Below are 26,564 nucleotides of genomic sequence, written 5' to 3' on the forward strand. Positions count from 1 at the left end.
GCTCTCTTCTTGCCACTCTCCTAATAGTCGTTAAAACCTCCCCAGTTCCTTCATTTTCTCCCACTTTGGGATGGACTTTAATGCTGTATGCTATTCAAGCTGTCTTCTCTGTATTCTCCATTGTTCCACCCAAAAAAAAACCCCATGTTCTCTGAAAATATTTCACCATTTCTCAGTTCTTGCAATCTCTCTCCCTCTTCTCATCATCACCGATCCTGTATCCTTCTTTTCCAAGCCCTTAATGTCTGTGATTATTTTGCATTCTCCACTTTTATTTCTGCAGGAAACCTATGTACTCCGGGATTATAAATCCATGTTAAATATACAGGTCTGTTAAATTACTAAAACACATACACTATTAAAAGTCAAAGCTCTTCTCTCCATCTCCTTATGGTAATACAGTGTCCTCACTCCCCTGTAGACCACAGTGACACAGCTCTCTGCATGATCTCATGTGCATTAAAATAAAAAGCACGCTGGGAACACAGCAGGGACTGCACAATCTTCTTTCTGACCCACAGAAGTTATGTGGAAAAGTTATTAAACCTTCAGCAGAGTATTACTGTGAGGTATGAGCTACATCAAATGAAATTCAGAAATGGAGTATCTGTGAGGTTTGGGCCATATTATAATATATTAAAAAAGAGTATTATCTTTCTCCAAAACACAGGGAAACACTAAAATTACTCTGGAAAATAAAAAACACAGAATAATGATTTTAAATATGTTCTATTAATGAGGGGTGTTCAGGAGTCAGAAGAAACCAACATAAGGAGTTATGGTATCAGAGGGGCTATTCACATAAACAACCTAAAAAACTCCCATAGATGCCTTTTCAATTATTACTACTTACAAAAAAAATGATAAAAGAAAAAGTGCATATATATATCTACACCTCATCACTACAGTCATGTTCAAGAAGAACAGAAGAATGATGAGGGAACACTTCAACACAGTAGGAAGCCCCATGGCCAAACTTGCTTTTTCTACACAGACATGACGCTTGAGGATTTCCAGAAGAATCATGTAAGAAAACAAATAAAGCCTACAAGGGACCATCATGAGCTATTTTTCTGTGTTAAGAGCCCTACAGATAACTCTTGCATAGAAAGTGAAGCCAGAAGGAACAATAAAAATCTCTGTATATCAAAGTCACTAGTCTTCACACAGTGCCTCTAAACTGAGCCCAGTAACTTGTTTGACAAACATATTTTTCAGAAAGATGTCAGTCTGGATGTGAAAACATAAAGTTGAGAATCCTCATTTTCTGTGCTTGTTTTTTACAGTAGATTTTTACTGCAGGAAGTGTGTGTACTAAATATTATCTGGGATTTTGGCAGAGGGGGTCCTTGGAGTTTCCAGGTAAGCGCAGCAAACTGAACACAGCACAAGAACTAGAGCAATCTGCCTTCTGAGAAAATTACTGAAACTCAAGTATCTCTTCAGCATGGATGTGCCACCTTGTTCACTTTATCTCATTACGTCTGTCCTGTGAGATATCAAAGCTTAGGCTGTCTATCTCTGGTAAACGGGTATTAGGGTCTGACAATCCAGCCTTCTAATTCCTGTGTCAAGGGGAGGGACATCATTCTGTTCACCATTAAAGAGATGCCCCCAATTTCTAGAACAGAGACTATGGCTGACAACTTCTGCTTCCCAGGGGGAGGATGAAAAGGTCGTTTGTGCAGGAGATACAGTTCTCTTGGTTTCCCAAGACAAAATGAGCTAAGAATAAACACTTACCTACTGACTTTTCCTTCCAGCAACTAAACTTCCTTCTTTAACCCTTCCCAGCATCATCATAAACATACATTTGTAGCGTACCTCTAGCATTCATCACTAGAAACAAAACACTTCACCCTCCATCTTCTACAGGTCAAGGGAGGAGATGACCAACACTGCACATAGGCCTAACAGCAGGCTGGCCACCGGGTCCTGACCCTGTTAATCCACGCACACAGGGCCAGGGGCAACGGCACGTGTAGGAGCCAGCCCTGACAGCAAGATAGCCAGGCCAACGCGATCCCTGAGAGGATAGCCGGCGGGCAAGGAAGAGAGCTCTGCAGGTATGGGGCAGGTTCCCCCTTGGAAGGAAAGGGCAGCCCCACGACCGAGGCTCACCTTATGCTCCAGGACGCTGATGTAGCCCTCGAGGAGGCCGGCCCCGACGGGGAGCGCCGGATGGTGCTGGCCGCGTCCCGGCGGGCGACTGGGCGCCGCCGCCACCTGCTGCTGCCTCCGCCGCGGCTCCGGGCGACCCCCGCCGCCGCCGATACCGCCGTACATGAGCAACAAGCTGGTGCACATGGTGGTAAGCGCCAAGCAGACGGCCAGCCCGTGGCGCTGCGGGGGGCAGAGAGAGGCAGCTCAGCGGGGTCCCCCCGCCGCGGACCCAACCCCGCGCACCGCCGCCCGCAAGTTTCATGCCACCGGAGATCCGGCAAAGTGCGAGGAGAGAACTGGGGAATCTCCTCGTTCCTCCTCCTGCCCCCTCCCCACCCCTGCTTCCTCGCTTCTTCGCCCCTTCGTGTGCCCAGCTCCCCCGCGCCTCTCATTCCCATGCAGCCGTCTCCCGTCGGGCATCTCATTCCCGCATTCTAACGACTGTTAGGGATTATAGCGCTTTCCCCCCACACACCCCGCGCGGCTACCTCCAACCTCGTCCTTTAAGCATATCGGTTTTCTATCCGCTCCTTAAAACGCGCACACACACACAAAACCCCCAAACAGCGAGCAACACGAATAAAAGAAAGCAAGCGGAAAGTTCTTCGCCGCCGCCGCCGCCGCTGTGGTTCTGTTCTTTGCGCGATCCCGGAGCGCCGCGGGGCTGCAGCCCAGAAGAGGCTGGAGCGTGTGCAGGGGGCCCGGGGCAGCCCCGCGCCGCGCCGCTCCTCCCCGCTGCCGGAGCCGGGATGAGCAGTGCCAACAATGCACTTACCATCAGGGTCTTCATTTTGTGCGCCTCCCGCTCCCCAGCCCTCCCGCTCCCCGCTAGGCTCGGCATGGCGGGGAAGCCGCAGACATGGCTCGGCCAGGGAAGCGCCGCCGTGGTGGGGATTACAGGGGAATTACACCCGGCCGGACCCTCGGAGCCTGCCAGAGCCGGGTCCTCGGCTGCCCCGCCTGCCTCCGCCCCCTCCTCCGCCTCCTCCTGCCGGCGCAGCGGCGGCTCCAGGGCCGGTGGAAGTTAACTTCTGCCTCCCGCTCCGCCGGCGAGCCCCGGGCGGGGATGGGAGCTGGCGAGCAGCGGGAATGGCCGCGGCAGGTACCGCGCGGCACCGTCCCTCCGGCCCGCGGTGGGCGCCGGGCGAGCGGGCAGGGTCGGGGCAGGGGCTCCCTCCCTCGGCCCAGGCTTCTGTCCTGCTGGTAGCACCGGGGCACGACCCTCACATGATGTTCTTTGTATTTTTCCCTGCCAGAGAATTCGTCGCTCTCTCGCCGCCAACTGGGTCTCCCGAGGCTGGCGGCGTTCAAGCAACTCTTTATAAATTCACGTTAGTCAAAAAAAAAAAAAAAAAAAAAAATTAAAAAATCGACGCCTTCAACTCCTTGTGCGGCGCTGACACCGCCCTCTGTCACACAACCTGCCCCAAGCCATAAAAACCGGTTTCAAAACCTTTTGGCAGAACACCTCTTCGTTTTTTAACAGTAAATCTCACAGGCTTGCTCCCCATGCCATCTTTCTGGTTTCTGAGGACGGACATTTTCCCACCCCTAAGCAGCCTCCCAAAGTTTTTTATTATTTCTTTCTTTGTATTAATGGTGTACAGTTCGGTTCTGAAAACTTTATCAGCAGGTCTCAAATTACACAGATTTCTTGCTTTGGGAATTCCACATTTATGCATGTGCCCCTTCAAAACAAGCCATTTTAATGTTGATTTCTTATGGAGTTATTAAACTGACAGCATAGCATTAAAAAGAAAAATCATCTATCTCCTAATCATGAAGATATTTTTCTTGAAACTACTGATGGAAATAATGGTTCTAATAGATGGCTTCTCATTTAACCTATAACTATGTAACATTAAAGATTACATTAAGGAGAAAACGATCAGGAGGCTAACTCAACCATGGTCACAATAGCAGCTTTCTCAAGGCTGGAATTGCCATTGACATCCATTTTTTATTTTTACTAATTCACTGGAGGACTAACAGTGAAACAAATGTCATCCCTAGCACAGGCACAGTGTGCAGCATTCAGTGCCTTTTAAGAAACGAAAAAGAAACAAGAACATCAGGGGACAGCACAGTGAACACGCTTCATCATTCCAGAGAAGAATGCCATACTGCACACAGGCTTGCTATTTATTCAGTTTGTGGGTTTGGTTTCAATAGTACCAGTTGTTAAGACAAACGCAGCAATATAAGAAGAATCTTATCAGGTCTTGGTAATTCTTTATTAGGAGATTGCATTTGACACTCAAATTAGTGAAACAAAGGGCCAACTTGATGAATCATTGAAAGCAAATTATCTGTGGCTCTCCCAGGCTTCCTGCAAGAGACTACAAATGGCAACTCGTGCATTTTACAGTGCTGTTTCTCAACGACCAGCAAAGAGGTTGCTGGTGACTGACCTTTCTAAGCCTTTCTGATGTATTTTGCCATGCCAAAGTGAAGCATCATTTTTATGATTTATGCTAGTGGCTGTATGTTAGACAGCTGTTACACAGTATGTCAGACCAAATTCATTAAACTTGTGGGTTTTGGTAGAATAGGCTGATTTAAAAATCTACTGATAAAGGAGAGAAACTAAATTTTCTAATTTAATGCTTGACTTGAATAATGTCCAGCTTTCTGCTCGTCAAATATTTAATTAGATTGCCATGATGGTCATAGACAGTATTCTTGGCAGTCAAATGCTCACTGAAACAAATACAGTAGTGTAATGTAAATCCTACAGAGATTTTTATGCGTAAGTATGGGAATTTTAGAAATCATCTGGAAAACAGCCCAGCTATTTAATTTAATTTTAAATTCCCATGAACTAGTAGTTCTAGCTATCTGGAGGTTTGTCTTTTAACACTGTTGGAGTCTACATACATGTAGATACACACCTGTATACCCAACAGTTAGACTTGCAAAAAGGAGAAGACGATAGGTTGAACTCATAAGGGTTGAATCAACTTGGAAAAGAGTCAATACAGAGAACATCTTAAAGTCCATCTGACTTCTTGCTTCAACCAACTTATTTTCAATATGCAAGGGATATTGCACTGTCTGTGCATTTCTATTCCTCTTTAGAGCTAGGGGTATAGACAGATTAAAACATAAACATCTGCTTTCTCTAGTCCAGGATAGATTTTTCAACAAAGTCTGAGGAGAACATTTCATCTGCATGGGTAGGAGTGGGTTGTCCCCTTTGCCAATCTACCCCTCTTGTTTCCAGCTTTCTGGCAGCTACAGGCTGACAAAACAGTCTAATGATATAAAAATGTGCTTGTGGCAGCTTCTGGAGGACCTAAGATACAAATGACTAAAATAAAAATCCATGAGTAGAGTAAGAAAACCATGTAAGAAGTAGTGATGCAGACAGAGACAGACTTCTTAAAACTGACAACAGACTTGGAGCAACAGAGCTCTTTCACTGATTCCTAAATAAAATTGCTCAAACACCAACTGACCCTGAGCTGTCTGGATGAATGGAACTACTATCTTTTTATAATGCATTTTAACCCAGGTTGTCTTTCAGAGATTTCATTGTATAGATATAAAACACCCTTTCAAACTATGGCTGATTTTCATGAGGCTGATCTAGAGACAACACAGCATAATCTACACCTTGATATAATGAATGGAATGAGTACTCAAGTGGAAGAGACTCTTCATCTCTGCCAGTCCATCTCAGCAACTGGTGGTAGCCAAGTTGTACAATGGAAGTTAAGGTGAAGTCAATGGCTGGTATTTCTGCTGATGACCCAGATGATATTTGCCAGGACGTTTTTCCTGAGAGCACTGGATACTACCCGTGTGAGTCCAGCAAACCCTGCTCTGGACCTTGCTGGCACTCTCTCCTTCCCTTGCTAACCAGAGGCAGGGTGGTTGTGGTTGCAGTCAGTACACAGAATGCCTACACACTGGAAGCTGGAGCTACTCTTCAGCCCTGTCACCTCCTCAGAATGAAAGCCCAGACAGTCTTAAATGTTTTATTATTTTGTGACTCGTTGATGGCAGTGTGGCTCCCTTGCTGCAAAAGAAAAGAGGATGTTTTAGAGCTCTGTTTTAGATCTGTGCCCAGTTTTAAAAAGAGTAAGAAAATGAAGGTTTTGTTTATCTACTAAGCTTTACAAAGAGTGAGGAAAAAAAGGGATCTGTGTGATATAAGTAGTTAAACTCTAGGTGAGTTCTGCCTCTTAGTCTGCAGGAGTGCTGAAAGCACTTAAATACATTCCCATCACGCTATGTGTATGAAGATGCTTTTCAGAAAAAAATATTGGTGATAGAAGTGCTTAAATAGAATGGAGGGAGGGGGGAGTTTAACTGTATCAGGACCACTTTGGTATCCTTATGCCTTTGAAATGAAAAGTCTGACTTACCAAGATTCTGTAAGTGGCTAAGCATGAGAAAATATTTGTTCAAACTATAAAATTAGTCTAAAAGTGATTCCTGTTAAAGTTGCATTGTTTTATCATTTCCATTATGCTCTGTGGTCTGTGAAGCCTTGGATCTGTCTCCTCAAGAGTAAAATCCTGGGCCCACCAAAATTAACTCCTATACATCTTTTAATTCTTTTTGCTGGTGCAAGGAGCTCACAAGCAAGTAGAAAGTTCCCAGTTCTAGTTCTGCAGCCTCATGAGTGTCCTGGGTTCAGCAGTAGCAGTCATTTTTCTCCTTCTTGGTAGCTGGTGCAGCGCTGTGTTTTGACTTTCAGCCTGGGAACAGTGCTGATAACACTGATGTTTTCAGTTGTTGCTAAGTGATGTTTACCCTGACCAAGGACTTTGTGAGGCTCATGCTCTGCCAGGGAGGAGGGGAAGCCGGGAGGAAGCAGAGACAGGACACCTGACCCAAACTAGCCAAAGAGGTATTCCATATCAGAGCATGTCATGCCCTGTATACAAACTGGGAGCAGTTACCCAAAAGGGCTAGGTCACTGCTGGATGGGGTGAGGTATAGGTCTGCAGGTGGTGAGGTGTTGTATTCTCTTCCCTTGTTATTTCCTTTATCATTATTATTATTAGTGGTAGCAGTAGTGGTTTGTGTTATACCTTAGTTACTGGACTGTTCTTATCTCAACCAGTGGGAGTTACATTCTTTTCGCTTCTCCTTCCCATCCCTCTGGGAGTGTGGGGGAAAAAGGGCAGGGGGAGGAGTAGATTGCGTGGTTCTGATTTACGGCCTGGGCTTAAACCACGACAATGAGGTATTAGCTTAAACCACAATCACTAGCATAGAAAAGAATATTGCTTGTCCTGGACCTCTAGCCAGTGATATTTGGGAGGATGGCTGGGAATGTCACTCTTCACGGGGAGAAGTAAGCATTTTTTGAAGAGAAAAATGAAACCAAAGATGCTACTAAGGAGGTTGGAAGATGATGAAAGTTTGTGTGAATTAATGGGCAGAGGGGAGGTCAAAGGTATATAGGAAATGAAATATATCACACTGATACCACCTCCATGTGTTGTTTTATTATTTATGTATACATGAAATTTTAACCTCTTTTTCCTGAGAGAAAGGGCTGCATTTTTTGCATTGCAAACACAACTGGTACAAAACATTCAGCAGCCAGCAAAGTAATGAGCTTACACTATAGATTTTTCCAACTGCCCAGCAATTCATGAAATGCTTTTCAAAACTGGAAATATGCATTGAGGATTGGTCAAGAAAGGTAGAAACAATATTACAGATCAATCAATACTGTCTCTTCTTTATGAAAGCAGGCTGCCTTTGAACTTCTGACAGAAGCAAACAGTGATAGATGCATGAAAAAAATGAAATATTGCATGAAAATAGAAGTGCATATGAAAACAGAAGGGAGAAAATAGTGAGATAAGATCTGCTGAATCTGCTGTTTTTTGGGGGGGGGGGGTTGTTTGTTTTTTTTTTTTTGTTTTCTTAGTTTTCTCCCCAGTCGAGGAAGTATAAATAAAAGTATTGGATGTTTCAGAAAAAAATCTGTCTAGCTCAATTGAATGGACTCATTTGCTTTAAGACCACATGTGAAACACCATATTTCATTCTAATCACTTTTGCGCGGGGGAGGGAAAGTTAAGCAAGGCACATCCTGGAGTATACGGCACACTCAGAGTTCCATGTCTAAATTCAGAAACTTTGAAGGTTAAGAAAACAGCACAGGGGGCTGTGGATGGGGGTATCCAATACCACTTGATCAAGCCAACAGGCATGACCAGAAACTGTTCTTCATGGCCTTTTGTTTTACCATCCACCACCAAAACAAAAGAGCATACATAATCTCTATAAACAGACCACAGATTTAAGAAATAAAGCAACCAAGGACAAGAGATTGGATACATTTGAATATTCTGGGGGTAACTTTGCTGCAATAAAAAAGATCTCCACAGGGTCCCGAATAGCTTGGCTTTCATTGTGTGCATGTCTGCTACTTTTCAGAGAAAAGCTATACGAACCGGAAGTCAAACTGTTAAATAGAAAAGAATTTCTAAACTAAAAAAAAGTTACCAAGCAAATATCAGACATGAAGGAAAAAAGGAAACAAAGAAGGATAAGTGCTCATTATGGATTGGTTTGCAGTTCTTTGTGTATTATTAGAGAGTCGATAGAAACTCTCCTGCTATTACTAAAACAAACACAAACATCACTTATGATGACAGGCTGAACAACAGCTGGCAACAAGGGGATCCATTACCATCAAACTGAAAAGGCACAGTCACAGAATCAAGTAAAGTCCTACAGTGGTCAAGCTATATATAGCTTTGGTAATAGCTACTGTTCTTATCTACAGGTTTATAGAAACCAACTTTACTATTCATATAGCATATCACTATATAAGCATATATGCAAATGCAGAGCCATCAATCAGTTAATGCACAGTGTGAGAATAGCTGCCAGTGACTCCTGTCATAGCTCAGCAATTTCATGCTCGTGTCCTGTGTGCTTCTAAAATTACATGTACTTCCATTTACCCAGTATACACCAGACACAGCTACCTAAATGAAGTCTGGGGGATTAGAGCTTACTGCTGAGAGGTTCCGAGTATTGTTTCCCAGGGAAAGTGAGAGGGATTGAAGGAGGGTCTCTGCATTCAAGTGAGCTGCATGTAACAGCATTGGTTCTAGCCATTTGCAGATTCATATGGGCATAGATTTCTACTAGGAAATATCAGAGATCATGGGCCTGGGGTGCAGTCATTTTAAAGGTATGGAGATAGTGACCATATTTATATGGCTTGCTTAGTCGCAACTGAACATGAAATCTGGACCTAGAAGAAATCTGGCCATGGAATTATTTCCCATGTCCAAATCTGGGACTGCAAACCACCCTAAAAACTCTTCTATCCAGGATGAGTAGCATTGTAGGAACTAGCCTGAAACAGTGGGAGAGTTTCTCCACTGCAATAGATACCTAACTGAATGCTTCAAAGCAGCTGCTAAAACAGATGGATAGTCCTCCTTTGCAATGTGCTGTGTCCTTATTTAAACATTTCTGCCATATTATTGATATTTGTCACTTTTAAACAAATACAAAAACAAGTCTTCTCTCATACAGGATAGATGTCTTGGGTGTCTACTGGCAACTTCAAATCATGGATTACAGCAAATCCATGGCTATGTACCCTTTTTTTTTTTCTTACATTTCAGGGCAGAGGACCAAGTTCAGCTCAGCTGCAGAGCTGGATCCAACATTTCCTGCAGCAGCTGTACCCTCCTTTCTTTGAACTGCTATTAATACTTGTTATCACATTCCCCAGCCTTTGTCACCACCACCTGCCTCCTGCTTTTGAGTCAAGTGAGAGAACTTTAAAAAATCCTGTACTTTTCCCAATCACGGTTAAATATTTTATTCAAGGTTATGATTATGTATCTATTCTCTCCCATAAACTATAGTGCCAGGAACATACAGACTCCATTTTTGTTGCAGTGCTTTGACTGCCTTCTGATTATTTCCTTGGTGGGAATTGCACTTGGCCTTTAGTTTTGCTGAGTTTCTCCAGAGACCAGATCATTCTAATCGAACACTCATTCGTCTAATAGCTTTATTTTCCCTTTTTGCTTGCGATTTATTTCAGTTTAGATGGGATTATTTTATTTCTTCTTTCTCTACAATAGTGTCTGTTCATATGGTAAGTATCTAATTTTATTTGATACCAAAAGCCCCCAAATTCTGTAAGGTTTGTTCAGTTTTTCTTGTGATCAGTACTTCAAATGTGAAGCTAAGCTCTGTTTGCCATGTGCTGTTGCTGTCCTGAGTTCAAATAAATGAGGCCTTAGGCCATTTATGGTTTAGACCATAAATTCAGATGTCAAAGGAACAGGTGGCAACGTGACACAAGCTGTTCTTGCTCATTGTATGAGTTTCCTCTGCTCAGTGCCCTACTGCTTCATCTCTGTCACAATCCCAAATCACTCTCCAACAATGGTTGCTCCATTTTGCCGGGTTCAGTTTCTGTCCATTGATAAATGAGAGCTTCTCTTCTTCTAAGCAATATCAGTCTGTGGAGTTTGGAATCCAAAAGCATACCTATACTGGCACATTAACTTGGGCACAGGAGCATATTACTGTGACTAAAGCCTTCTAGGATGAAGCTGGCTCACATCACCCGGCTTGGAGCCTGTGCAGAGGAGCTCGGGTCCATCTGCACACCAGCTCCAACTCACTAGCAGTCTGCTAGGTTGAAGCACTGTGGTTTGTGGTTCAAGAACTTGCAAATAGCAGTGAAGAACAAAAGCTTACCAGAGAAGTGAAAACAACAGGCATGATGCATTAGCATAAAATAATGCAATAGCTGTTCAGTCACTGATTTGGGAGATGTTTTTTGTACACAATTTGATATCCTGCTGGTGAGAAAGTGCGGACAATATTGGACTTTCTTCCTAAGTGAGGAAAGAAGCAATTATCTGCCAGTTTTGTTTGCGTAGCTGGCTCAATCATTTTAATCAACGAAACTACTGACTTGGTCTGTTTCTTTAGGATCCTCAAAAAAATTTATCCTAAGCACTATTCATCTTCAAGTATTGTCTACACACTATGTAGTCCTCACAAAATACATGTGGCCTCATCCCTATTTACAGAAGATAGTTCTGTAATAAAGGTAAGAAATGCTGGACACTCAAATCCAGTTAAATATTCATAGCTATGAATATTTAGTATCTTGGGTACTGAAGCTCATGAAGCCTGAAGTTAGGCACTGAAAATTAGAAGCCTCTTTTGGAAATCTGAACCTTCTTGACTTCTCAAAAGCAAGTGTTCTGACTTCTCAGCATCACTTGAGGACTGGTGTGATAGCAATGTCTCCCTTCTCAGCTTGTAGTTAAAAAAGTCTCTAACAGAACTGGGCAGAAAGCGACCTCATACAAATGCTGCCTTGGAACATTACTTGGCTGTTATTCTGCACATTTCTAGCTACTGTAAGTTATAGAATCTCACAGTCTCTCATGAGCAGTTATCAAAAGCTGATAAGACACATTGGAGCCTAACGGGCCATTGGAAAAACAAGTCTTTCCTTCACTCTTCCCAAAAGATAAAGATGGACTATGCACAGGCTCATTTAATGAGAAACAGGACTGGCCTTTATTAGCATATATGCTAGACATATGGTCCAGCTCTGGTTTTAAGTTTCCTTTTCTCATCTTCTGTAGGGACTTTGCTCAGCCCTTTTTGCTTTGCACCATCTCTCTAGCCAGCAAGGTACAAGAACCTACAAGAAACTATGCAGAGCTGAGCCAGAAATGTCCAGGAGCCCCTGATCTCTGCAATACTTTCAAATTACCCTTACTGATTTTCCCAACACATTACACCTTCAACTAACCTTTCTCAAATCCCCCCATCCTCATCTTCAAGTAGATACACCTTCACTTATTCTTATTTTCATTCTGTTGTTATTTGTTTTGTGTTTTGTTTTTTGGGTTTGTTTTTTTTTTGTTTTGTTTAGGCTTTGTTGTTTTTTTTTTAAACTGTCCTTTGTCCAGTGACTGAATATCACTTTTCAACAGAGCATGGGGTGATTGCTAGCACAGCTACTTATCTGTAGATATATTATTACAGCATGTCTTTTTTGATTAATTAGAAATGCAGCACTGTACTTTTAGTTTCAGAGTCTGGGCATTATTAACTATCATACAGAAGAAAGAGTGCCCTATTCACAGCTTTACATATTTGAGGGTGAAAGAGAAAGGGGAAGAAACTAGTGTGACAGAAAGAATATATGCAGCAAATATGGATACAGCACAGTGTGGGAAGAACTTTGAGGAGTATGTCAGGAATAAACAAGGTCCTAGACATCACCGCAGGCAATCAGGAAGTCAAAAGAGATATTAAGAAACGTATTAAGTCTGATCTGCACAATTGCACTCACACAAGCAGAAAAGATAGCTTTGGGGCCCAAAGGCTGACCTGGGCTGCTGACATTTCAAGCCAGCTAATTAGGATTTAGCAAAGGAAGTAGAAGATAGTACACAGAGAAAACATGGTATGCAATGGCTGCTCTCTGACCATGCCAAATTTAAGGGAAATACCATTTCTAGATCTTAAATAGAGAAACGGTATAAAGAGAAATAACATCTCTGCTTCATGCTACTTGGAGCTTGAGACCCATTAAGAGGGAGACTGTATTCAAATCTGGGTGATTAAAGTGTATTCCTAAATTGAACCCTAAATATTTCTATATAAGGATGTTACTTCTTAGCATGCTGTGCTATCTTGAAAATACAGCTCTGATCTAAGCTGGATCTTCATCTTATCTTTCATCTCACCCAAAGCTGCTTAGTCTTTGTTTACACGCTGGCTGACCTTTCACATTTCTAGTCTATTGCTATCGAATTGTTCATAAATCTTGTCATCATTAGACAAGGTTAGCCTTCACATTTCAGAAAGGGAACACCTTTCTGCAAGCTGATGTTGGCTGGTTTTGCATCTTTGTAACACTAGATTATGCAAACCGGGTGCTGACCAGCAGATATTCTGCAACGCCAGGGTGCTGATTGTGGCAACATTGAAACAGACTAAACCATACAGGAATACCGGTTACATAGATCTATTTTACTCCTAAATGCAGGTATTAACAAATTGGCAAAGTTATTGGCCAATTGATTCAAAGTATAAGAATTAAAATAATTCATCCTGAACAATGCGTAGTTTTATTTTATGTTTAGTACAGTAGGTTCACCTGCATGAATTTGCTGTGCTTATTTAATATCCTCTTTAAGATGAAAAATGATGCCAGTCCTGCGGTAATAGCATCTTTTGACGCTGAGAAAGCATTTCACTGGATTGAATGGCAGTTTCTCTTTACTATGATGGAAATTTTAAAATTTGCTGCAAATGTATTGCATCAGTTACACTGCTCTGAGCAAGGATGCATACTAATGTCACAATACTATCTCAATTTTGGCTTTCGAGGGAGACTAGTCAAGGGTGCCCACTGTTGGTGCTATTTTTGGTAATGGAAGCAAACCAGTCTTTAAAAGACTAGGGAGATTGGGTGGCGACTCTAAAATAGAATGTGTTAGAGCTGAGGGCTTGTATTTGCAGAACTGCCCTTTAAATGGTATCCCATTTTATTATACATTAGTAACCCTTTTGAGACTCTAAAACAGATTCTGCAGGAAGCTACATTTCCTAAACAACTTCTCAGATATTCAGTAGATGAGGATTCCTCTGTCTCCTGCCTTCCTGCTTCCCCCATGTGAAATGTCAGACCCTCTTCTATGATATTTTAAGATTCTTCCTGTACTGTTGTCCAGCATTATGCTCACTTTAATAACTCTGAGAGAACGTCCTCCCTCAGTGGTGCTCTCGGGTACACATCAACCCTTACTTGAGCCTCTCCCATTCCTAGTTTCTCTTTCTGTTCTCTCACACACCAGATGAGCATCTTGCAGATAGATGTTGGCAAAGACCCTTCCACTACCAGCTCATGTAGAGCTCTAACCTGTAACCTCCACACCACTCCCAATGCTACATGTTTGGGAAGCTAGAATTAGTCCCTATGGCAACAGAGAAATCAGCAAAGTACAGGTGAAATGCTGAGAGGTAGCCGATGAAACCAAGAAGCTGGTTCTAATTTATCAGAGGCTTCTGTAATTAGGTGTAATCAGATCATCATTCCTTCTATGAAAAAGATTGCATGGCCAAGGAAATACATGTTTACGGTAGGACACAGGTGAACCAGAGAAGGTGGTGGGACATTTGGTTTGCCCTGAAATCAGCAATGTCTAACTGCCACTAGCTCTTGACATCCCTTGCCTTTCAGTAACACGGTAAACTGAGGTCTCTATGGAGGGAAAACCAACCTAAAAGTCCTAAATGCTAATTTTCCAGTCTCACACCGTAAACAATGTTGCAGCTGAAGGACCTTTCTGAAAAGTCATTACTCTTATTCTCCTCTTATTTTTATTTGTGGACTTGTAACAGGTTTAAATATAGGGTGACGTAAATTAAATACACATGAAACCAAACATTTAGGAATAAAGCCCTTTCATTACAAAACCTGAGATTTCACTGTTTAGAAGTTAAATGCAAAATCAGTAAATAAAGTTTAACAAATGTAAACTGAAAGGCAAAATGAACTCACTCTGATGAGTTAATGTAATTCCCTTATGGAATGCTAGTTTCCCTACTATAATTAATTTTAAACACTAAACCAGTATGTCTGGGTTTTGATAATTATAAAAATGCATTCATCCATGTCCTTGCAAATTATTAATATTTATCATAAGGAATATCCTGTTGACATTAAGAATCAAGGGAGACAAAGTTTTCAGCAAATTGTTACATAGCTTTACTAAAACAATAATTGAGTTTTAAATACCTGTGGGTCCAAGCCAAAGAGACATATAGGGCTAAATCCTTAAGCCTCCTTCCTAACATCAACCTCACAAATCACTCAGTCAAAACATGCACTGGACCTCAGGATCAAAGATTTGAGGACTGCAAGTGTGTGATACTGCCAAGTATCCTATGTGCTCACTTCATTCACGTTCCAATCCTGGGAGCCAAGAGTATCAAGTGTTCTAAAGGGATGAGGCCATAATGGTGTTATAAAAAGATTATAAAAGCCCCGGTAGTTCTCTTCCATTTCAGGGATAACTACTGATAAGGAAGCTGCATCATGACACTTTTGGGTTACTTCTCTGACATTTCAGCAACACTGATTATCAGTAGTTCTGTTCATGGATATTTTTAAGCCTAAGGCTTCACACTTGTAGGAACTCAAGCTCATCATCACTAGCAATAAGAAGCTTCCCTTAAGTCAGCAGGAGTCAATGGGGGTTTTTGCTTCCATAGAAGCTGCTGGATCAGATGCATACCGTCTAGTTATATGTTGGCTTAGTGGTTATGATAAACCTGAAAAGCAGGAACTGGTACCAAATATGAGGCACAGAATTTTGTAGTTCCAAAAACTTAGGTTCCATCTAAGTTTCTTTTCCGTTAAAAATAAAATAAGACAAAAATAAACCCCTCAAAAACCACTAAGCCCACCACTACCACAAAACCCCAAAACCCCACATATCTCAATAATTTCTGAAATGAAATCTGACCAGAATGTGCTTTCCTTCAAAATATACTTCAATGCAGATGCAGAAAATTGAGCCATTTAATAGAACAGCTGATTCTAACATATTAATTACGGTATGCGTGTAGACATATCTGTATACACGAGTGTACACATTAAAACTTCCTTGCTTGATAGGTTAGCTCTTAAACTTCAGATAATTTGAATGAGTAAGCAGGAACTCCCCCATAGTAACAGCAAGGATTACAATAGCAATGATCTACAAAACCTATTGTCCATCAGTTTCCACATTCATGAATTAGTGGACAACAAGTGTCATACCCACAGGTTAGGAAAAGGGAACTGAACATTGGTGGGACTATCAGGAAAACTTTACAACCTTTTTGTGGCTGATTCCTGTGGCAAACTGAAGGAGCTATGTTTTCAGGAGCTACCCAGAGTTTTTCTTTTTTCATTTTTGCAGAAGCAGAGCAGCTTAGCTCTGTTTGTGATGGGGGCTGTGAAAACAGATGAGACAGATCTAGATAAAACAAGATGTGTAGTCGTTATCCTATCTCTACTCAATGACTAAAGGAGGCAGGAGCCACAGCAATGTCAGCACAGGCAGATGTGCATTACTCCCTGTGCAGTGGTGACGCAGCAACCTTACACTTCTACAATGCAAATGAACTTACTGCGGTTTCATGTACTAATGGAAAGACAAACCGGCAAGTTAGGTAACATACTAAATATACCTATAGACTGACCAAAGAAACTAATAAATTTACACTAATCCAAAAATATCTGAGGTATACAGGACAACCATCATGGTGTAAGACAAATGGAAGAGCTGATGATGTTTTAAGGATGAACAGTTCTTGCCTCTGAAAGGGAAGAGTTTTAATTGGTTTGTGCTCTCTCATTTTGATCTGCCATTCCCAGTTTTGTTCTCCTTGCTGACCATCGAGAGAGGAGTGAAAAGAGTTGGAGTGTGTGATTGTAGGGTGTTATTTTTTATGTCAGCATTCTTCATTATTGAGTTGGCTGTTTATACTGCTGAAGTGTAATGTTGTGAAGCAGATGAGCTGGTAAGGTATGAAGGGTATTCTATAACCTTTGCTGTACTTTCAATTACCTTACAGTAACTTGGAATCCAGAAAGACTGCTCTGAGCAAAATCAAAATACAATAAGATAAACTCCATTAGGAACTGAAGCACTAGGGCTGTTATTGAAGGACAGCAAAATCATCTAATTAATAGTTATTGCATCAAAATCATGCAGCAGTTGCAGTAATGACACTGATGATATTGATACCATTGAAGATGGAGTTTAGTTCAGAATGGAAATGAGCAGAGTATTCATCCTCAACTGTATATTGCTGTAGGCAGTGGAAGGCCTCAGAGCTTCTTTGTTTTGCTGTTCTGTTGTTCAGCTGGTTGTCTTTGATAGTGCAGCTCCAAGCTATTAATATATACATTTACACAAGACGGAGCACGTTCATTTCACTGGAGCCCCATGGCTGACATTTGGCCATACTGAAGAATAAGCATTTATTGGATTTTATTCCTGCTGTTCAGTTTTTCAGTGACAGCTACATGTAGGTGGATAGTTATCTAAGGGGGTCTTCCAACTTCTTTATAATTTTTATAAGCCATTTCTCTCTCTTCTTTGGTTTGTGAAAGCTGTTGGCAGCAGGGAATGCCAAGTCCTGCATCCTGAGATAAGGTTTCATTCTCATCAGTATTTGGTTTCTGTTCAGGCTCCTGTTGATATGTTTTCTTTCTTTCACTCTACTGATGCATCTGTTTGGCTTGTGTTATTGTTCAGAAATAAACACATCACAAAAGTCTTCCAGTAACCAAGCTGATTTATGTCGGTAGATGAGGTCTTCATCGAATGTCAGGGTCAGTAAAGCTCCTGCCTGCTGTGATATTACTGCCCACTGTCTCACAAGCACTATTTATTAATATGAAATGTCAAATCCCAGAACAAGAACAAAAAACCCCACTGAATAGGACCAAAAGCTAACAAGGGAATGCAGAGAATTACCTTGGCATATACCTTGGGAATTCATCACAGTATTTTATGCCCATAACAGTAGCACTTTGATTCTGAATGGGTCATGCCATACAGCTAAGCTCAAGAGAGTCCTGTGATCAGTAGAGTCAGAGTTACATATCCTGGGTAAAGTCCTTTTTGAGTACCACTGAATTTGATAGCAAAATTATTCCTGACTTGAGCAGAGAAAAAGATTTATTTCCTTGTCTCTCTCCAGACTTCACTCGCTTGCCATATAAACTTCAAGGTTGCAATTGCAACCCCAGGTGGGACAGAGGTGCAAACAAGCATTCTAGGAGTTTACTCAGGTAAGTGACTCTGAAATACCCAGATGGACAAAAGTTTACCATACAAAGAGTATCACAGGCCTCCAGAAAAACTGTACAAACCAGCTATAGCACCTGTTTAGCTAGACACCTGCAGATTCTGCTAATTAAGGAATACTCCTCTGATGAAGATCTGGTGTAAGAGCTCCGAACTACCCACTTTCAGAAGAACTTGTTAAGAAAATGGTATCCACTCTAAGTACCTCCCTGGCTTCAAAGGTGGACACTTGTGATGGAGGCCAGCCTTTGGCTGTGTACCTTACTTTTTACATCTCTCAGCCGTAGTAAAATGGGTCACCTGGTGCTGAAACTCCTCCAAGCGAGTCTTATCTGTTGCCTCAGGAGCAAACTCACTGCTTGCTTTCTTTATATCTCAATTTATTTTCCCTAAAGGTAACACTTCAAAGCAGCAACTAACGTTCTGTAACCTTTTTATTGGTTCATCTTAACACCTGTTCATCCATTTACAAAGAGAAACTCTGTGAAGAGGAAGAATGTAAATATAGAAAGTATTGTAGTGGCCTGGACATATTCCCAGGCTTTACCATTAATATTTATGTTTAGTTTCAGGAATAATTGTAGGTTTCAGTCATTCTAAGTTGTGAATTTGTACAATGACTTAAACAAGTTATACAACTTGTTGATGCTGCATATCAGAAAAACTTGACAATCTTTTAGTCCAGAGCTGCTGACAGCACAGCTAACTGCTCCATTTCACCACGTATACACGCCACAAATCCTGAAAGTTCACTTTTCCTAGGACCTTCCTCTGCCATTCCCTGGCTTTTTTCATGAAAACTTTTTCATGCGTTTACAAGACTTGTCCAACAATTGGCATAGATCAAAAGCAGTCAGGACTGTTACTGAGAACATAACACAGCAGCAGAAGCAGAAACACTGAAAAATTCCATTTTCAAAGAGTGAGGATTACCATGGTTGTTGTGGTTTGTAACCTCCAGTCCCCAGTTACTGAGTACAGGGGAACCTCTACCCAGATTCTCAGCACATCAACACACATAAGGCCATCAACTCCATATCACCTATCAGAATAAAACTTAAAGAAAATTCTGCTCTTTGCTTTCCCCTGAATAGGGAAAGCAAATCTTTCTCTTGTTTATCATCAGCATTTCTGTCAGTACCTTGTCTCACTGTATGTAGTCTTGCATTGACATGTTAGTATGTGGTCATTTGTTCATGATTTGGATTCAGAAGGGCTGGCAGGTGTTCACTCTGGATTCCCCCAGAGAACCTGAGAAAAAGTTATCAGCTTTGTTGTTCCACTAGATTTATAGGATTATAGCTGAAATCAGACCTGGATTCAGGGAGTTTTTTTATCTCTAATCAGTAAGCAATGACGAGGGCTAATATTGTTCATGTAATATGGGCACAAACTGTCTATAGGATACAAGAACATCATTCAAACAAGGAGTCCCAAACCTAGTTTGCTGGAAATATTTGCCAAGGGAATACTGAACCAGAACTCAAGACATTTCTGTTCAGTTCTATAGCTCAACCAAACATCTAGTGTCTGAGTGGGAACAAATACCCTCACCTTGTCTATATAAGTGGGAATATTTTGTTTGATACAAGATTTACAAAATAATAATACCATATGCTGGCTAAGACAAAGTTTATGAAAGCCAAAGAAGTATTTAATAGATAGTGTTAAACTTTTAAAGATCTGTGCTCTCCCTCAAGACCTGTGCACAAGAGGTGCTAAAATCTGGCCTCCTTCCTGACACACTATGACTGAAGTAACATTCAAACTTTCCAAAGCTTCCTCTTATGTGAAACTCAGCAGAAGGGAAATATTCTTGCCTTTTAAACTTCTGTTAAGCTTCATTATACTAATTTTGTTAATTGGTTATTAAGTAGCTGATCCTAACCCTTCCTTTCAAGTCTACATCTGCTCTCATCACCATTTCTTAGTATTTTTTACAGTATTTACTTTCTATTATTTTTTTTTTAGGGGATATCCAATGCATTTATTTTGCTATTTTTCTGTGTATGCCTCTGCTTGACTGTTTTTTACCTCTCTGTGAAATACAGAACATTTGCTTGCAGAATAAACTTCATGAGTGAGTTGCTGCATTCAGTAATATTTTTCCCCTTTCTTATGCTACCACATGCAGGGCGGCCATTCTGTCTTGCCAAAGTAAACTCAGCAAAGCCAAGGCTGCCAGCTAGCAATCTGTGTTTCGTCTGGCATTGCTGGAGCAAGTAGCGATGTGTGTTATCTACATATTAAGATCATCCTTCAGAGTTAAAAACTGGCCATTAGAAAGCAAGGGTAAGAATGCACAAAAGTTACTCAAAGTAAAATGCTTTCTAAAAACTGCACCTGCTTTTATAAGAAATGGTAGCTCCAGGCACCACACACATCTTTTCATACCGGCAAACATAAGTGCAGAGGAAGGTATAGTAAATGATTAGCAAGTGGAACCACCAGATCTGCCAAGAAATTGTGCACCTTACCAAATAAATGCCAGCCAGGTTAGGCAGTACAGACACTGACTCTGGCCTTGGCACCTCTGAGCAGTAACCTTTGCCCTGCTAATAAATGGTAAAGCACAATGGCATTTTGGTTTACCAACATATGGTCAAGACCAGCAATATCTCAGTCCTCAAAAGGAAAACTCTCTCTTCTCTCTACTTCTCTATTCTTCTCCAATACTTCCCTCCTTTTTTAGAAAAAAAAATTTCATTTTCTAACTATCTAGCTAGTAGTATGCCCCTCTGTTACCAGTCATGAGCAATATTCTGTGCACTTGAGTGCACAACCATTTTAATGAGCTTTGGCAGAACATCAGATTCATTCTCTCTCTCCCTGTCTAATTACAGTGTGCCATTTGTGTCATTGTGGTTCAGGATCTATCAGCAGATCTATCAGAAATACCTATTTCTAGGGATTTATAAATAAGCAATAATAATAAGTTTTAAAATGACTGAAGAATGGCATGCTTCTGCAGTATTTCTGGCTCATTTTTACACTTTTTACCCAGTCGGTTTAAGATGTTTCTGAGGTCTTACAGCCTTGTGTAAAGAGCAAAGTTTCCTGCTATTAACATATGCTATAAATTAATTCATTTTGGTACTTCAAGGTGTTTCATAAGCTCTTGTAAAACAATTCAGTGACAAAACAATTTGCAAAGCCTCACATATGGTTCAAAGCCCTCATCCTGCAAGGACAAGTACACATATTTTACTTCAGCAGACATGCTTGTATCTAAAAGATGACTGGTGTGCTTAGAGCCAAGCCTGATGAAAGTCTTCAGCAGACCTAGATCTGCAGTAACAGGCTGAAGCTACTTCTGGACCCTAAATATTGATAAATTACTTTTAAAGTAATTTTCAAATGCTTTGTATTAGTTTTACTCATTTTCCAGCCTTGGTTTTCTCAGGACTCAGATCCTGGCAGAAAGATAAAGGATTTATATAGAGTTTTACACATGGACCAGCCAGGGACATAAATTGCTACAGTGCACTGTATGCTTTTCTCACGATGAAGGACAGGACATTGCCATCCTTTCCAGATTTTTCTGAACCCAACAAGGATTTTGCTTGAATAAAATCTGCACATAAGCTGATAAAGATGGTGCTCAAGTTGCTTTTGATTTGTTTTTAAGCTTTATGGGTAGAAATACATATACAGACACACAATACATGTACAAAAAGTTGCTTGTTTAATTTTCTAAGCTGTCAGTCATTTTCTAGTAACTGTAGACTGTAATCCAAGGCAAAGTCAAAAGGTATACTTCCTGCCTATAGAGAGGGGATCCTAAAGTTTTTCAGGGTTATAAAGCCATCAGCTTACACACTAATCAGATTTTATAATATTTACTATTTCTTTAGTAGGATTGATTCAGGGTCCACTCAAGAGATTTGGAAAATGAAGGTATCTATCTTCACAGCTGTTATCTTGCTTTAACACAGGAATGAGTCCTCCACTTTGCTTACTCCTATAATAGAACACATATTCAACTTTCCTGTAAGTCACAGTCTCAGCTTCACCTAGTGACTAAGCAGTCAGCTGCACTGTCTTTTTTATTAGTCCACTTCCTTGGCAATGCTGCAATCTGAGCCCCAGTCTGGAGCTCTCATCAGGCCCCTGAAAGGAAATGCAGCTGTGAAGTATGACACCTAGCCTGGCTCCGTAGAAGCAAGTCACTGGGTGACCTGTGGAGCTCACAAGCTGTAGAATTGTAAAGAATGTGACAGATAGCTGTGAGGGTGAACAGAAAAGCATCCCTCCCCAGTCAGCCCCTTCACCGGATTTCATGATGCTGCTAAATGTAAGTTAATGCTTTCAAAATTTACTTTCTTTTCTGCCTGGGATCTGCTTCCATTGTGCTGAACATCTTCAGGGTTGAGAATACAAAAAAAAAAAAAAGCACCCCACCAACTAATAGCTAAAATGAATGGCCAAGAGACTGTGCTGTAATAGAGACAGAGGCCTGAGTCCTGGGGAGCAGCAAGACAGGAATAGGAAAAAGGGAGCTCCTTAAACCCAGATGTATAGGATTCCGTGTGACTGTATTGAAACAGTCCACAGGTTATGTGACTCCATACTCTATCATTCCTGTGTAGAAGCCTCAGCATCTGAAAGACTCCATGGAAAGTGGCTCTATATCCCTTTACTCTTCCAATGCAAAGCTCAAGTGATCTCCCCATGTTAGTGTACATGAAATAATTTTCATTTAAAAATAATAGGAACCCATGGGCTCCGTGTTTAGATGATTCTGAATTTGCATACTAAAAATCAGTTCTCAGCTGCAGGCACCTGATATCTCAGTCATATGTACGACTGAACAGATAAAATATGTAAGAGGTAAAGCAGACCTGCAATTTCCACTAACCAGTGATATCTGGCTTGACTAGGTCATCTCAATGCAAAGAAAAATACAATAGTTCATTTAAATATATCTGTTATTTCCCTCCTATTATACCAAGAGTATATAATAAAGTTAGTAGTTCTTCTTTTTTCTTTCTACAAACAGAATTAAGACAGCCAAGTTGATAACGTGAAGAAAGAGGTGCTTTATAGGACGTCACACATGCACAGCAATTTTTATTACCATAAGTCCACCTCACTCCATACAACTATTTCACATGCTTTTTGCTTTGTTGCTGTACTGCATTTTCAAGTTGCAAGTTTGTTCTATGAATACAGAATGTCATGGCTCATGAGCTGACATTGTCAGCCTTTGCCCACTATCTCCTGTTTTCATCTATGTAGCTTTCTGGCTGCATTATCTGTAATATTTTTCTCAAGAACTAGTTTAGAAGTGGATGATGGAGTGTTACCTCCCTTATCCAACACACATGGATCTTCTCGTAAGACAATACACAGGCAGTGTCTGTCCTGTTTGCAGTCTTTCTTTATTTTTGTAAACAAAGAATGTGTAAAAAGCTCTATTATTAAATTATTCTGAATTAAAAGTAGAGCAGCTCCATTTACCTGCATCTAGCCATGACTGCTTAAGTACCTGATAACATATACCTCTCTGCATCTTACGGTTTCACCTTTCTTGTGCCTGTCTTTTCATGGATCCCTCGGGCAAGGAAGAATTTTAATCTCTCAACTATTCAGTCATGAACTTCCATATCTACAGTCCAAGTGAAATCCAGGTTTTACTATCTGGGACTGTTATGTCTTATTTTCTGCAGAACTGACTGACATTGTTTCATTAAAGGGACTGCAGGTGCTAAAAAAAATGGTGTTTCAAAGCAAAGTTGAGGAGGACATTCAGAATCTGTTGATTTTGTCTACCTTCATTTTTCAGGTTCATTGCAGTTACCAATAAAAGCCACCTGCTGCTTCTTGTGGGGACAGAAGTAGGACCCACAGTGGCCACATCCAATTATATATTTTTTTTTTTTTGCATTTAAAAGTTATTTAATTTAATTCCATCTTCAGGTATTTCAACTCTCAATAATCTGAAGTAGCATAAAACATATTGGATATGTCATTGCTTTGTGACTGTCAGTTAGTGTTCATGTAAACCTGGGATTTGATGCAAACCTTTATGACTTCAAGCGTGACATTTACCTTACACTCAATTTTCCTATTTAGAAAGCAGCAACAGTGGCTTCATGGGACTGGTGTGTGGATAGACAAACTTAACGACTGTGAGATTCTCCAATACTGTTGAGAGGTGGCCACAGAAGAATTCAGGTAAAATCTCTAATACTAATGAAGTGATCCAGTGAGGATCACAGTAACCATATACATAAACAACTTCCAGCTGGCCAAACGCTGCTGGATGACTAGTGCGAATTAATGAGTAGCCTTGGCTCTCCATTTGATTCTCTGATTTCTGTTCATTTGACAAAGTATGAAAAAATCAAATAGGGGTTTACAGTTTTCCTATTAGGCAGATGGCTGAGGACTATTTCCTCATACTGCTTTGACTTGGATCTTATTAGCCATGTCAACAAAATAGTGACAGTTAAAATGAGCTGCAGTGTGGTTTTGGAATATCTCTCTCCTTTCCTATATACAGGTAATATTTTCCAGAGCTTGCTTATAGTTCCTGAATATATATAGGAGGCTATATAGGGCCTGGATATAGCTCCTTTGTATTTGCAATGTGGCAAAAATAATTAAAAAACTGGCCTCATGGAGTTTAATTCTAAATCTGAAAATTAAATCATACAAAACACAATTTTATGAGTCATAAAAGTAAAGATTCTAGACAAAGAACATTCAGCATGGGTCTAACTTTCATTACAGCAGTTTTTCATACCATGAACTGATTTTAAGTAATAAAGATGCTCCCTAGTAGTGCCCATTAGTCCTTTGGTGCAGGCTAAAGAATGGATTCACAGAGCAGTAGAGATTGAAGTTCAAGGATGCTTTCTGACACAAAAATACAAGAAGCCTTCAGACTCCTGAAAGGTATCAGAATACAATATAATCCTGGTGATAAAGAAAGGAAAATGCCAAGCAGGCAGTGCAGCTTCCCAAATGTCTACTCAAAGAATGGAGGGCAGTGAGAATGTTCTGGAAATAGAGAGAATTATAAATAAATGAGCACAGCTGGACAAAGAAAAGACCAACTAAATGTGCACAGAGGTAATTTTAGCTAAAGAAGAAACACTGAATAAAAGAATATTTGGAGACATCAAGAAGAAAAAATTACACTAATGAGAAATTAGACCAGGAGGATTACCTTACTAATGATTCAAAAAAATGACTGAGCTGCCTGCACTGTGGGTTTGTTTTGTTTTGTTTGTTTTGTAAGTTTGGTTTGTAAAATAGAGAATTAAGAAAATGTGGTATGGACAGGCAAGTAGCAAAGAAAACTGTCATCTCTGTATGGCTGGCTCAGAAGCCCAAAGCTTTTACTACCCTGCCCCAGGGCAGGCTCACCTGGAGGCAGCATGTTTTCCCCAGATCTCTACCTTCAGGGAAAGTTTTCGAACCCCCAAATTTTCAGTGATTTGTTGCTATCAGTGAAATCTGACTTCACTGTATGGCAACAACAAGCTACAATAACATTCACAAGAAGATCCTGAGCCTGGCTGGCTATAAAATAAGGAGTTTGTATCAAGTCAGACCTCTCTTACAGTTTGAATTGCTTTAATTCTGGGAGATGGAAACACTGTGCATAGAGAAACATGAAGATACGGAGCTAGACAAGGCCTTAGGAGAAGTTCTCTTTGCTCTGAAACAGAGTTGTGAACAGAATCATAGAATCATAGAATAGTTAGGGTTGGAAAGGACCTTAATATGAAGTTCCAACCCCCCTCCCATGAGTAGGGACACCTCACACTAAACCATGTCACCCAAGACATGGGTTAGCCTATTTTCCTTTCCACAAAATCCTCTGGGAAAAGCTTACCAAAATTCCAGAGGCAGCCTGTTCCCAACCTTTCATCTTATAAATCAAAAGGTTTTCCTAACAACAAAACAACACTGTGTTTTAAACAGACCCATTTCTCCCTTTTATTGTAAGTAGACACAGGAAAATAAAAATCCCCATATTACTGTTATCTTCATTACAATTCAGGTGGTTCATTACAATCACAGGTGGTTATTACATTCAACTCCTTCTTTAGGAATCAGTTCTACCATCCTTTCATTTCTAAACCTTGTATTGTTCTTGCTGGGCATTCTCTCAGGTTTCTCTGAACTGTCTGTAGGTTTAAGTGTGAAGTTGCAAATGGAATACAGCGATCCTTGGAGAGCCCCAGCAGTACTAAAAATCATGGCATAATTAGATCACACTCCTGTTCCACACTTCAGAATAGCATTTGCTTTTTCTACACAGCATCACATTTGTGCAGTGACTCCCATTCAGTTTATGGCCGTGTAATTAACTGCAGTGATTTTGCATGGCTAATCCGTTCACAGTGTGTTGGTGTTTCCATCTAGAGACCTGTCTGTGTTGGTTGTCCCCTTACTGATTTCAGAATGCCTTTCCAATTTATCATCACCAATTGCACTTCTAATTTTCCCCTTGCAAACCTTCCCAACCTTTTGGCCTCATCTGCATTTATGGGTTTTCTTTCACCCTCCATTTCATAATCTCAATCAGTAGTGTAATGC

The 26,564-nt window shown here is 40.8% G+C and overlaps 2 protein-coding genes across 5 annotated transcripts in view; both read right to left on the minus strand.

Annotated features, from left to right (window-relative positions):
- The window catches only part of EBNA1BP2 (EBNA1 binding protein 2), a 498,012-nt gene that overhangs the window by 142,824 nt on the left and 328,624 nt on the right, over positions 1 to 26,564 (minus strand). The gene's annotated exons all lie outside the window — the stretch shown is intronic.
- ST6GALNAC5 (ST6 N-acetylgalactosaminide alpha-2,6-sialyltransferase 5) overlaps positions 1 to 26,564 on the minus strand; it is a 126,373-nt gene that overhangs the window by 69,396 nt on the left and 30,413 nt on the right. The window contains exons 1-2 of one of the 4 annotated variants that reach the window (XM_062617241.1): positions 2,939 to 3,505; positions 2,122 to 2,343 (exon numbers count right to left, since the gene is read on the minus strand). In XM_062617241.1, coding sequence (XP_062473225.1) covers positions 2,122 to 2,343; positions 2,939 to 3,004 — 288 coding nt within the window. In that variant the 5' untranslated portion in view covers positions 3,005 to 3,505. Of the gene's footprint in view, positions 1 to 2,121; positions 2,344 to 2,651; positions 2,899 to 2,938; positions 3,686 to 26,564 lie in introns of those variants that run through there. The other 3 variants (XM_062617243.1, XM_062617245.1, XM_062617244.1) reach the window with 3 other exon arrangements.

The sequence above is a fragment of the Pezoporus occidentalis genome, unplaced genomic scaffold (genome assembly GCF_034315485.1).
Source record: "Pezoporus occidentalis ecotype Australia unplaced genomic scaffold, CSIRO_AGI_Poc_V1 ctg194, whole genome shotgun sequence".
Lineage (NCBI taxonomy): Eukaryota > Metazoa > Chordata > Aves > Psittaciformes > Psittacidae > Pezoporus > Pezoporus occidentalis.